The sequence below is a fragment of the Falco peregrinus genome, chromosome 4 (assembly GCF_023634155.1).
Source record: "Falco peregrinus isolate bFalPer1 chromosome 4, bFalPer1.pri, whole genome shotgun sequence".
NCBI lineage: Eukaryota > Metazoa > Chordata > Aves > Falconiformes > Falconidae > Falco > Falco peregrinus.
In genome coordinates, this window is record NC_073724.1 from 102,639,949 (window position 1) to 102,652,889 (window position 12,941).

Here is a 12,941-nt window from a genome sequence, read left to right on the forward strand (position 1 = left end):
CTCAACTCTCCTAGTTCCAGTCCTCCAGGCAGGAGGAATGCTGAAGAGTTCCTATGCTCCTCATCAGATCCAATGAGGAACTGTGATTCCATGAACCCAGTAACACACTCAATTTTGACATCTCTCAATACAGCTGTCAGTCAACCAACAGTTCTCCACAGGAGGGAACAAGTGTTCTATAAAAAGCACAGAAAAGCTGCATCAAACAAATACCAATACCACAGTCGACACACAAAATCAATAGCTCAGATTTCCTATTTGTATTACATACTTCAGTGTTAAGGAAGTATATCATGCACCACAAAGCAAGGGGAGGGTGGATAAAAATAAAAATGCCTATGTGCCTTCCCTTCCCATAGAAATAGTATCATGGTTTTGACAGTGATCACACAGAATTCCTCATTTGAACAGTGATGAGTGTCCTGTCAGACAGACTCTCCTCCTATGGAGTATTAAAAAATAACCTGTTGAGACTTAGGCACTTAAGATTTCTTCCCTTCTGTTGAGGAATGATTTTGGCACTACCTCTCCTTCTTTCCCTTTTCTCAAGGGCTGAAAGAAGAAAGAAAGTTAAAGCATGTTTCATAGGTGCTTTACTTTGTTCAGAGTAACAGAAGCTTCAGTGGTTATCTTTGCTCTTCCTATTTTTAGCCACTTACATTTCAGAACCAGCTACACCCACAGTCTTACAGCCAGCCAGAGAAGAAACTTAGGGTTCTATAACATGGATCATCTTCCCTATATTAAAAACATGTATATAAAAACATAGAAATACACATGTCCCTGCCACAAATTGGGTGTAGCACCTTACAGAGACCAGCAAAATTTGAAAATACCACACAACTTCACAATTTTCACATGGTGCTTTGAGGAAACCTTTTCTGTGGAGTTCCTCCAAAAAGGAGTATCTGGCAACTTAACAAGCTCCTACCTAGAGGAAGGCATTGTATACAACTCCAAGATCCTTCCTTCCCATCCTACTTCATTTTTTATGTTTGCCTTTAAAAATGTTACCCCCAGCACCTAATAATCCTCCTAATCAGCCACAATATTGACAAAATTCACGCTAAGTTCCAGGACCAAAACGCAGCAATTACACTGTTCTGTGACCTGGAGCTATTCTACCACTAAACATTCATCTCCTCTGTCAGGCTAATAGACAAAAGCAGGAACCAAGATTACTTCAAATTATATTACCAGTGAGAATACAGAAGCTCACAATTTACAAAGGACTTGACTTCTTGGAACAAGCTCAATGGACAACAAACACCAAAAAAAATCTCTGTGCACAAATAGCCCTAGTACCTCTAGAATAAACTAAATGTAAATCTAGAAGCCCTGATGCAAATATGCTGACAAACAGCTTAACAAAGAGCATTCAGGGATAAAATCAAAAACAATGCACAGGTAAGTGAAGCTTTCACAAGCTCTATGTCTAGAAGAAAAAGCAAACCGAGGCCATGATGACTTAGAGACTGAAAGATGAAAATACAGGCTAGAAGAGATTAATTAATAATACACTGATCAGAACATAATTGGAAAAGATTCACTGTGTCAACAGACTACATGTTTTGAAAAAAATCCCTTGAAAGCAGGAACAGCTTTTGCTAACCAGCATCTCAAGTATCTCATTATTTAACTGATGGCCAGAAAGGACCATGCACACAAAGTACAGCACAGAAGCACGCTCATCACTTCTGAATTTCAAATATCCTTACAATACTGGACTTGTTCACCGATTTCACCCTAGATCTTTCAGACTCACAAGCAACACGAAGAACCTTTATTAATATCTAGTAATAATCTAGCAAACTTAGACCTAAGTTACCAAGACTACAAAGCACATGAATTTCAAAAAAAAAAAAACCATCATCAAGGATACAGAAGATTCTGTGGGTAGAAACAAAAGCAACAGCAAAGTTCTCACTTTACTCTTGTTACAGCAACTGACAAGTTTGAGCATTTCTGCATTATTAGAAGTTGCACAAATGAAGGAGCTAGGATGCCAGTGAATGAAAAGCCAACAAATTAGAAGGCCCAAAACCTCTTCAAACTTATTACTGCTCCCAAAACCTCATAATCATTATCTTCAAGCTGAACTGTCTTCCTGCATTTTTATTACTCTTGCCAGCCCTCCGCAATCTTACAAGTTTGAATATTAAAACCATTCAAAAAATGAGTACAAGACTATTTTTAAAAAAAGATTAGTCCATACCTGAAAGTTTTCATCAATCAGCATCATACAGGTGTCTCAAATATTTATTTTTTTAATAGTCTAACTCAAAGGCTTCCTCCATTGACAACATCAGAGAACTTTGTACTGTACCATTCCGTATGTTTTTAGATAGCCACAATGCAAACCAAGAATTTTCGCTTGTTCTAAAGTGTCAAATTTCCAGATGAATCTCTCTCTTCTCAAGATTCTCGGGTAACTTACATTTCTACTCTCACATTCATCACAACATGTTACCTTTCATCTCTAAGAATCTGCAGTATTAATTTCATTCCGTAGAAAAACTAACATTTGAGAATCCTTTCCCTAGAAGTACCCTTCTAGCTGCAATAAACAAAACTGAAGAGTCACTAAAACTAAGGAGAAGTACAGTAATACATGGGGTCAAAGAGCATTCTTATGAGGCAGAGGGGGGTTGGCCTGGAAACAAGATGGTTTAAGAGGGTAAGGACAGAACCAAAAATGGCATAACACAGGGCACTATGGAACGATTGTTCATTGCCTTTTCTAGTATTAACAGCTATGGGAAATCACATGATTATCAACAGAAGACATTTCAAAAGAAGTAACAGGAGGCAGCTCTTCACATAACAGAGCAGGTCAGCAGAACTTCTTACCAAAGAGCATCATGGATGGAAAAAACGCTTCTATGTGTTCACAAGGAGATTGGGCAAGCACTTTTAAAGAGATTTGCTGAACGTAGCATACAGGAACACTGTGTAAAGTTCAAGACATCTCATAATCTCTACAGACTCTTAAGCTAAATCTTAAGTACCTGCCCTGTTGTTACTCTGCCCTGCATGCCCACTGACTTACACTGCAGGAGTCTCAAACTCTGCTTGGAACCAGATCAGCTGAGGCATGTTCTTACTACAGAAACCCTCAAGGAAAAGCAGGTGTTCAGAAAAGAAATTAAGGAAAACATAAAGATCTATCGACATTGTTGGTATTTCATGGCAGGAGACAAAAGAAAAGAACTTTACTGGTAGAGATAAGCAAAACAGAGAGGACCAAAATCTCCTTTCTGGTTAAGTAAAAAGGGAACAACAATCCCTTTTTTAAAAAAAACCCCAACAAACAAAACTTCCTGACTCTTTTAAAAATCACTGCTTCATTCTTCATTTTGGAGGTACAGAATCACAGAATCATGTAGACTGGAGGGGACCTTCCAGAAGTCAAGTGCAACCTCCTGCTCAAAGCAGGTCCAGACCTGGCTGCTCAGGATCTTCTCCGGTCAAATCTAGGCATCTCCAAGGATGAGCATTCCAAAACCTCTCTGGAGGATTTCACTGCCCTCGCAGAAAAAAAAAAATCCTTCTAATTAAATCAAGTTTCTCCTTGTTTTCAAGTAGTGTCTGTTGCCTCTCCTCCTTCCACTGTGCATCTCTTCTAAGAAGAGTCCAACTTTGCCCTCTCTATACCCTCCTCCCATCAGATAACTAATCCCCCTTTAGCCTTTTCAAGGTTGAACAAAGGTCTCCCAAGCCTGTCCTCCTATGTCATGTGCTCCTGCTCTCTAAACGTCTTGGTAGCTCTCCAATGAATTCCATCAGTATGTCAACACAGAATCAGTATGTCATCCCACAGAATCCAAAAGAGGACTCAGTGTTCCAGATGCAGTTTCCTAAGTGCAGAAGGATGGCGGGGGACAGGGCATGGAAATCACTTCCCTTGACCTGCTGGCTATACTCACTAATATATCAATAGGTTGCCCAGAGAGGCTGTGGAGTCCCCATCCTTAGAGATATTCAAAACTTTGATCAACACAGTCCTAGACAATCCATTCCAGGTGACCCTGCTTGAGCAGGAGGGCAGACAAGATGACCACCAGAGGCCCCTCCCAACCTCAAGCATTCTGCAATACAACTTAGGATGCAGTTGGCCATCTTTGTTGCAAGGGAACACTGCTAACTCCTGTTCAACTCATCACCCACCAGGACACCTGAATCTTTCTCCAAAACTGCTTTCTTGCCATTATCTTCCATTTCAGATTAAGTACTGGCTTCATCTTGTGCTCCCCATGATACTTCAAATGGCAGGGAAAAGTGATTATAAACAACCTACACATTCAAACTAATCTCAGTTCCAAGGTTCCTTCAAAAACAGAATTAACTCAGAATGAAGCCACAAGAGAAAGTACCAGGCATTTTCCTTCTATGCACCATTTGCGGGAAATTCAAGTTTACAGTGTCCTATGAAAATACATGCGTTTTTAAGGACTGCAATTTTAAGGGAAAATTTAAGTAAGAACACTGCTATCAAATTAGTAAAGAAAACTATATCAATTTCTAAGTAAAAAAAAAAGAAAAAAGTTAATGCAGAGGCAAAATTTGCACCTAGATTCTGCACTGAGATGACCTAATTTTAGCTAGATCATATTGCATTTTTGACCTCTTCCAAAACATAAAGTCTAAGGTAAATGCATTAGCCTGAATATTCCTCCAGTCTTACATTAGATTCTAAACTCACTCACTCTTTCACAATTTGTTTGTATACCCTACAGTTCTAGAAATCGGGTCTACTGCATTGCAGAAATCTCATGATATATAACTGAGAAGAGATACATTATACAATGCTTCAGGAAATTTGAAAATTCTTACAAGTTAGTAGTTCTATATACATTTCAAATCTTCACAGGACAGTGTTGAACTCAAACTGGCAACTACAGAAGTGGCTATCAAGATGCAAGACAAAACAGATGAATGGGATGTATTCCAGAAATACAAGCACTGTTGCAACAGAAATCCAAATTCCTGGAAATAGAAAATTCACTTGGAGAGTTTCTGACAAGATTTTATTCTTGGCATTATCAGCAACAATCATTTTAGAAGGAATCCTGATCTTCCTTTACATCTTACCGAAAGGATCATGAAAGCTGAAGTCTAGAGCTCTTCTTGCACATACCCGACCAAGAAGATCAAGCCTCAAAATAAGTATTAGACAATACTGTAACTCCATAGTATTTTAGTAGTAAGCCTCACTTCTGTTTGCAACTGACACTAATGAAAGTCTCTGTTCCTGAACCTTCTGGCTGCAGGAGTATTTCAATAAAGCTATTAGTGCCTTGAATGTAGGCATCTGTGCTACAGACTTATTTTGATTGAAAAAAGCAGTATGATCTGCTTCACATTCCTTACAAAGAATAGCGAGCAGGATGAAGACCGTGCCTGCAGTATAAGAGAGCATTCTGGCTACAATTTCTCCCATGCAAGGGCCAGTCGACAGAGGACACCAGAATACCAGTTGATTGCTGCAACACTATGTAGCAGCCCAAAGATCTGTTTCAAGCTGAAGGAAATGCTTTGCAGTTAAACTCATGTGGTCCATTGTAAAACAGATCAGTACATACTTCTCGATCCAGGCAAACTGCTCTCTGGTAGCTTTACAGAATAACAATTTCTGATTAGAAGTAAGATAAATACTGGAAAAGATTCTAGAAAAGAATGTTCAGGGACTGAAACACAGTCAACCTGTGTTCAAACAGAAAGGTAAAGGAGAAAGATGATGGAAATTTTCTGTAAGTAGAAAAGCAAAGATATTCACTACATGGAATTCTACAATGACAGAGATCCAAGTAAGGCAATCAAGAAAACAGCAGCAAGACTACTTCAGATTTATTTGAAATAAGGAAGGTCCGGATGGATCCAGCAGCAACACACAAGTCTAAGAAAAGAACCAGATGTCAGCAGAATCTGTAACAGCAAAGAAAGAAGAAACCTTATTATTTATTCAGCTTTTTGAAATACCGCACCCAAAGCATCTCTCCTCCAAGAATAACCGTAAAACCATAAACTCCGATCTGCACCAACAAGAGATTAAGATTTGTAACACCTCAAGAGCATTTGCCCAAGTCTTAAGAGCAAAAGCTGAAGTAATTGCTTCAAGAGATTGCCAAGAGATTTGTGTTAACATTCTATCAGCTGAACTCTGCAAAAAGCCAAATCAGTAACTTGTCCAGTAACTTTTCTCTAGCATCTCCAAATTACCAGTGTTCCCTGTTTTTGCCACTTTTGTTCCAGCTCTTAAGACACTTGCCTTCACGCCTTCAAGAACAGCAGAGCTGAAAACTCCTGCCTCAAAAAGCAAGTTACTTTTACATTTACTGAATGTTCCTGTCATTTCTGTTTTGCCTTTTCTCCCTTTATCCTCAACCCTGTCCAATTATTCTAGGTACAGCAGTGCACGGATGTGGTTATATCCATCCTAACTCCGATGTCACATCACCTCCTTGCTTCCTCTTCCTAAGTATTTCCTGTGCTCCCAACACAGATGACACTTCACAGTTTTGACCACCATAAGCACTTGTCTTCAGAACTACAAAGCTGTTTTAACATCTCTGATGTACCTACCTCACTTTATCTTCAAAAATACAGACAAAATTACATCCTGAACACTTACTATGAATGATATCCAAGTGCCTAAGGAAGCTGATTATATAGTTTTTATTGAAAAGCAGCAAATTCTACAGTTGAAGGCAGACAGCTGAAGCAGAAATAGCAAAATAAATGGTTCCAGAAAACAGAAGTAAAAGGTAGAAGATAGAACAGTTTCTAGAAGGACTTGATTTGCATCACAGATTCAAGAAGCTGTGGGCATAAATACCAAGAGGCCTCAAAAAAACAACCCACACCACTAAGCAGCGAGAAAGGGTAATTTATTATTTCTTGGTTGATAAAGATTCCTGTCATTTAACAACAATAGCTTGGGTAAAAGCATCTAGTTATCTCCATTTGTGGAAGTGTACATAGTATCAGACGTCAGCATTATCAGAGTGTACTTAATACTAAACTAAGTATTACCTGAAGTGAAACAGAAGTGGTTTACCGTATGAGGAAGAGATTCCACTATTAAACCACAGTTTGAACTGGCTGAAACCACAGAACTTTGAAATGACCAGATATTTTTTTAAAAATAAATGTTTTGAAAAGTCAGTATTTCTAGTATTTGAATGTAAAGAGCCTGTTCAACTCACAGTTACTGGTTTTGTCACAATATTTACTCTTGAAACCAGAATTTGGAAATTAGTTTACAAAGCAGTAACAACAGCACAAAGCAGCAGATTTTGTAGTTAATGGTACTATCAAAATAAAAAGGATGGATCTGTCTCAATGGCAAAGCAGCACAGAAAAAGAACTAACACTGCATGGGGGCAAGACAAAGTTGAAAATCCTACATGATTCCACCGAAGTACTAACATGACAACACATTCTATCACAGCATACAGTGAGATTTAAACCAGTAGATAACAGAGCATTTTGTGAAACTGTGCTTAGTCTCACAAAAAAAGTTTTTATTTAAATTCTAAATAAGCAATGGATCGTATGCTGCAGAACTGATACAGATTTCATTCTATATGGTGAAAGCTCCTAAACTTCTGCACAGATAAAGCAGATGAAAGGAGTTTTAAGAAAACTTCACAAAAGCAGCTGTTTGTTAATAAGCAGAATTCAAAATAAGGAAGCACAACTGCCATGGTTGGGTTTTTTCTCTATTGGTTGCAAGTGAACAGCTTACAGGGATGGCACAGCCCGGTTAGTCCTGAAGCACTTATCAAGGAAGTCAATCAAATGCACTTTCATTCAGTACTGAAAGAAAATTTTCACTGTATGAAAAAACACTGCAAGCATCCTTCCCAACTCAGAAAATACTCATCTGGCTTGCATTCACCCCGTACTCACTTCATTCCAGACCTATTAAGCAGCCTACAAAGGAACAGTAGAGCTCCTTCCCCGCTTTTTTTTGACAGCGCATGAAGACAACCGCTTTAAAGAAGCGCCTAAAGCAAACAAACCCCAGGTCATACGCTAACAAGAAGAATTTGTTACAGAAACAAAGCAAAACAAGTAAAGGAACACTTTAAGCTAGTAAAGCATTAAATACTTTTATAGCAGAATCAAGAGCACAGAATCAAGAACACAAAATCAAGCCTTCCCTGTGGACTGATCAGGCCAGTAAAGCAAAGAAGTTAAAGACTGTATTTTTAAAAGCAGACAGACTCAGCTTTGTCTTAGTAGAAAAGCTGAAAATTAAAAGGTATGGTTGGTTGCACAAGGCAAGTCACAGAATACACTAGTTCCCAAGAACAAGGTTGTCAAGCCTGTACCCAAATTCGGCAAACCAGGACACAAACATTGCAACTGCCTTGAAAAGGAAGTAGACTTAATTTTGTAGAGCTAGAAGAGACACAATAGTACCAGAAGCACTGAAACAACACATATATGTGCTTTTTGTTACTATGTCTTCATGGCAGGCATATTTGGGTCTGTTTCAATTTGTTGCTACAATCAATAGATACTATTTTTTAAATAAATCACTACAGAATTTTTTTTAATTGTTACATCCTCACTTTATATGAAATGCCTTCTCAAGCAAGTATTTTGGCATTTGCACAAATACAATTTAGCCACCTCCTTGTCAGATATGATTCTCATTCTCTTCTAACACTGTTTTTTGTTTTGTTTAATGTCATTAAGTCCCTCTTGCCCCTCTATGTATGAAGAGTTTGAATGAAACTCAGTGCAACAAGTAAAGAATTTATGATCTAGTCGTAGTAGTAGCCATTGTCTTCTTCAGGTTTAAAAAAAAAGCAACCTTTCAATCAGGGTTTTGACATTGTATCTAAATTATCACAGTGTTTTCATTTTTGGAGGAAGAATTTTATCATTGTTTTCTCTTTTTTTAAAAAAGCTTGACTTGCACTTACATCTTCATGAATGGCTATTGTGCCATCAGAAAATTAACATGCTTTCGCATATAATCACAGTGAGCATCAGTAAGTTTGTTGTTTTTTTTTTTAGTTCTTACACATTTTATTATTTTTCACAGGTTTTTTTTTAATATGAAAGAAATATAAGCTCTGTAATCACTTCAGTTTTAGGTAACAAAGAACAGCCATCACGTCTCAGAAAAGCAGAACACAGGATGTGGTATTCAAGATTATTTGCGTCTCAGTTTTAAAGCAGGTTCTGAAACTGGTACATGGAAAGTTAAGTGCATCCACCACCTGGAAAGGTGACTGACATTTCAGAAAAAAAACACACCTGCTCCTCATCCCAGGACTCACACTAGATCTTACTCCCACCAATGGTCTAAAGCAGAGGAAAGAGACTCTTTGTAGCCGATGGATTTTTTTTTGTATTCAGTGCCCATTCCAAGAGCACAGTAATTTTTGTTACCCACAATTTTAATTTTTTAATTCCAGGAAGAAAAGATGTCCATGATAAGTTACTGAAAATTAACTGTTCAAATCAGTGTAATATTTATTAAAAAAATAGGGATTAAGTATATAGATAGGTACAAGTAATAATCAGTTTCCATTTATTACTACTACAAATGTATAGCATATTGATAGGTGTATGACATTTACAATATAAACTGCTTAATACAAAGCTCATACCAAGAAGACCTATGTATTTTACAACTGTTCGTAAGAAAACATTTGCTAAAACTGTTATGTGATACACAGTAATGACTTGTACAACACAATGCTGTAATCAAATGATACATCATCTTTTCCTATATTATTCATTCCATTAAGTTTATTTCAGTATGTAATAGCAACTCTTCCATGTCCTCTCCTTCACCAGTTCTCCTTCAAAAGCAAGATCTAATTAAAAAATTTCCAAGGGAACATGGTTACGACTGAACAAAGCAACCTACAATTTACCAACTGTGGCCCAGTAAGTTGTCATTTTCCAAAGTCTAAATTCCTTTTTTAAAAACAGAAATCCTTGAAAACATTCAGTTCAAAAAAAAACCTTAATGCAAATGAAAGTTCAAACCTAAATAAATCCTGCTAGACAGACAACTAAACATTCTCAAATAATTGCATCCTAAGCAACTTCAACACCTACAATACACACTAAAAAAAAAACCAATTCCTTGTTTCATAGTTTGAGTTTCTCTTAGTAGCAAAAATACCCCAAAACCCCCACACTCCAGGAACATTTGAAACCTACCAATTAAGAATTACACTTAACTACCACTCCAAACTAGATGCCCATGAGCACTCCAATTAAGCTTCTCACAGACTATTACAGTTGCCCAGTACCAAATATTTCCACAAAAGAATTAAGAACTTGCTTGAATAAAGTCTTCTGTCAGAACTGAATGCACCAAAACCAATGTGTCTCAATTTTAAAGGCTGTCTTAAGGATCCTCGCAATAATGCACAATACCCAACACTGCTTGTGAAGATGCCTGGTACTGCAAACTGTTCCTCCTCCCCAGATCAAACCAGAACATACAACCTGCTACCAATATCCTTCTCATTCTCAAATACATATCTAAACACAAAATACAACAATATCTGAACAAACAGAGTACAGTCTGTAATGAGAGTTAAGTACAGATTTATCATTTGACCTCTCAAAATTCCATGTTCATGTCATAATTCCATGGGCAGTGCATGTTATACTGGTTGTGTGGGAATGTTTCAAGTTCAAAGTTAATCTCATGCCTTTTTGTTTCTTCGAGACAGTATTCAACGTTTCTTCAAGTCTTTCCATGGCTTCTGGGCATGCCTATGTTTTTAGTATCTTGGAAACCTATCCTGTCCCTTTTTCGTACAGCTGTGACAAAAGAATAACGCTTGTGTTATGTTTTCAGTTACGCTGTTTACATAAGCACTTTTCCAGATTTGCTGTTTGCACATTGCATATTGACAAGAACAGCCATCCCCAAAAGCATCAAAACTGAATGTCCAAAGAGAAAATACAAACATATATGATGCAACATTAAAGAACTTAAAAACATTCAGCACTGCACTCCCTTTTCTCTTGGATCATTGGTTTCTTAAAAATGGAAAGAGATGAAGAAAGAACCCAAAGCCATGTGCAGCACTAGGGCCACTCATATTCAAGTGTGAGCTTCAAGATCAGATAAAAGAAATTTCTTGCTAGTAAAACAGTACTTTGACATTTCAAAACACTATCCCCTACAAACTCAGAGCAGAATGTATTGGGGGGGGCGGGGGGGGGGCGGGATTCCCTAAATGTCATATCCTCCCTCAAAATATAAAATATTTAGTATTTCAGAGCTATCCTATTATACCATAAATACTGTGATTAACATTTAAACCTTCCAGCCAGCACTAGGAATGTTCAGAGCTAAGCTCCTTTGTAATATGTTAAAGACATCAGCATCAGATTTATTGATTTGGAATTATTTTTAACCACAACAATTATTACTATCTTAACAACCTTAAGAATAAATATACAAAAAAGGTAAAAAAATGAAAGCACAAAATTTAACACATGAAAGGATGAAAGTAGCAATAATTCTAAAATCCTATGCTGTACAGTGAAGGAAATTAGACACAGTACAGGTACACAGCCAACGTGTAATCAGTCAGAGCACGCTCACAGTAATGTCCAACCTGTATGCTCTGCACATTCTTGAGTGTTTTGATTGCATACAAGTGAACTTTATAGCTAAGAAAAAACATCCCTTAAGGATCAGCAAGTCTGTGTGTCAGACTTACTATTAATATACTTATGATACACCCATTAGAAAGAATTAACAGAAAGTTTAATTTATGGTATTTTCATTAGTAACAAATATTACTCTTACAGCAACATCAAAAAAAGCCAGTACTAAAAGGTCCAGCACTACAAGGTCCATTCCAGCTAGTTTGCCCTCACTGTCAATAATTTAATTTTTACAAGTCTTTGTGATCTAAGACTTCTAGTAAGAAGTAAAACTGTGTTATGAATAACAGGATAGATTTAAGGAGTATAATGTTTATTTAAGTCATAGGTAAAGAAGTAATTACCTGCTTGTATTCACCAACGCAGTTCTGACAGCAGAATCTTTTCTGCTGACCATCAATCGTAAGAATATTGTTTCCAGCTCCTTTGCTGGGCAAATACTCCCCACAATGCTCACAGCAATTCATTATTAAACCATTTGCCATCCTGTATCTATTGAAGCAATGGTCACTGCACAGCTTATGAGTCATATTTTTAAAGCTAACTTCATGACGAATCTAAAAGATAAAAATAATAAAAGTATTCTATCACCACACAAGCACAAAGTTGCCTGAAACTACCAGACAAGTCTCACATTGAAGTACAATAACTAAAACCAGATTATACTAGCTCACGATTTAAAAAAAGAGATGCTTGAAATGACCATGAAATACAGGAAGAAAAATTGGTTTCTGTTGTCTCTAAAGTTCTAGAACAGAAATCTTGGACCTATTTGCCCTTGTAGCCTAGAAGCAAATATCACAAGGAAGGATGTAATAATTGTATATTAGAGCAGAAGGTCGATTTATGTGATTTTTATAAGATACCCAATTTGCAGGCTAACACCATGGCATATCAACACACATGGCCAGACACATATACCGTGTAAAGTAGTAGCCTGAACTACAGTGGGCCCAGTAATGGCATCAAGAGTGAATTAATACATCCATGAAAATTTAAAGTTATGTATATTCTATGTATCTCTAAAAACATTTGCATAATCTTTCAAAACATACAGTAAAAAAAATATACAATAGATCTTGGCTTTTTTCAACAGCAATTCTATGTAGGAGATCCCAGTTGTAACTACAAGAATCTACATCTAATAAAATTGTTGACAGTAGCAACAAGGTAGCAGCAAAAGGCACTTTAAGTTTTTGAAACAAAAATTAAATATTAACCTCTCTGAATTCTTCCTTCCTTCAGTTACTCTTTATAAATATTAAGGCAGCATATTATAA

The 12,941-nt window shown here is 37.1% G+C and overlaps 1 protein-coding gene across 12 annotated transcripts in view; it reads right to left on the minus strand.

Moving 5' to 3' along the window:
• ZMYM2 (zinc finger MYM-type containing 2) overlaps positions 1 to 12,941 on the minus strand; it is a 91,941-nt gene that overhangs the window by 44,501 nt on the left and 34,499 nt on the right. For all 12 annotated transcript variants that reach the window (XR_003555198.2, XM_027789005.2, XM_027788994.2 and 9 more), the window contains one exon: positions 12,006 to 12,218. Coding sequence is in view for 11 of the 12 variants with exons in the window: in XM_027789005.2 (XP_027644806.1) it covers positions 12,006 to 12,218 (213 nt within the window). In the remaining variant the exon portion in view is untranslated. The remainder of the gene's footprint in view (positions 1 to 12,005; positions 12,219 to 12,941) is intronic.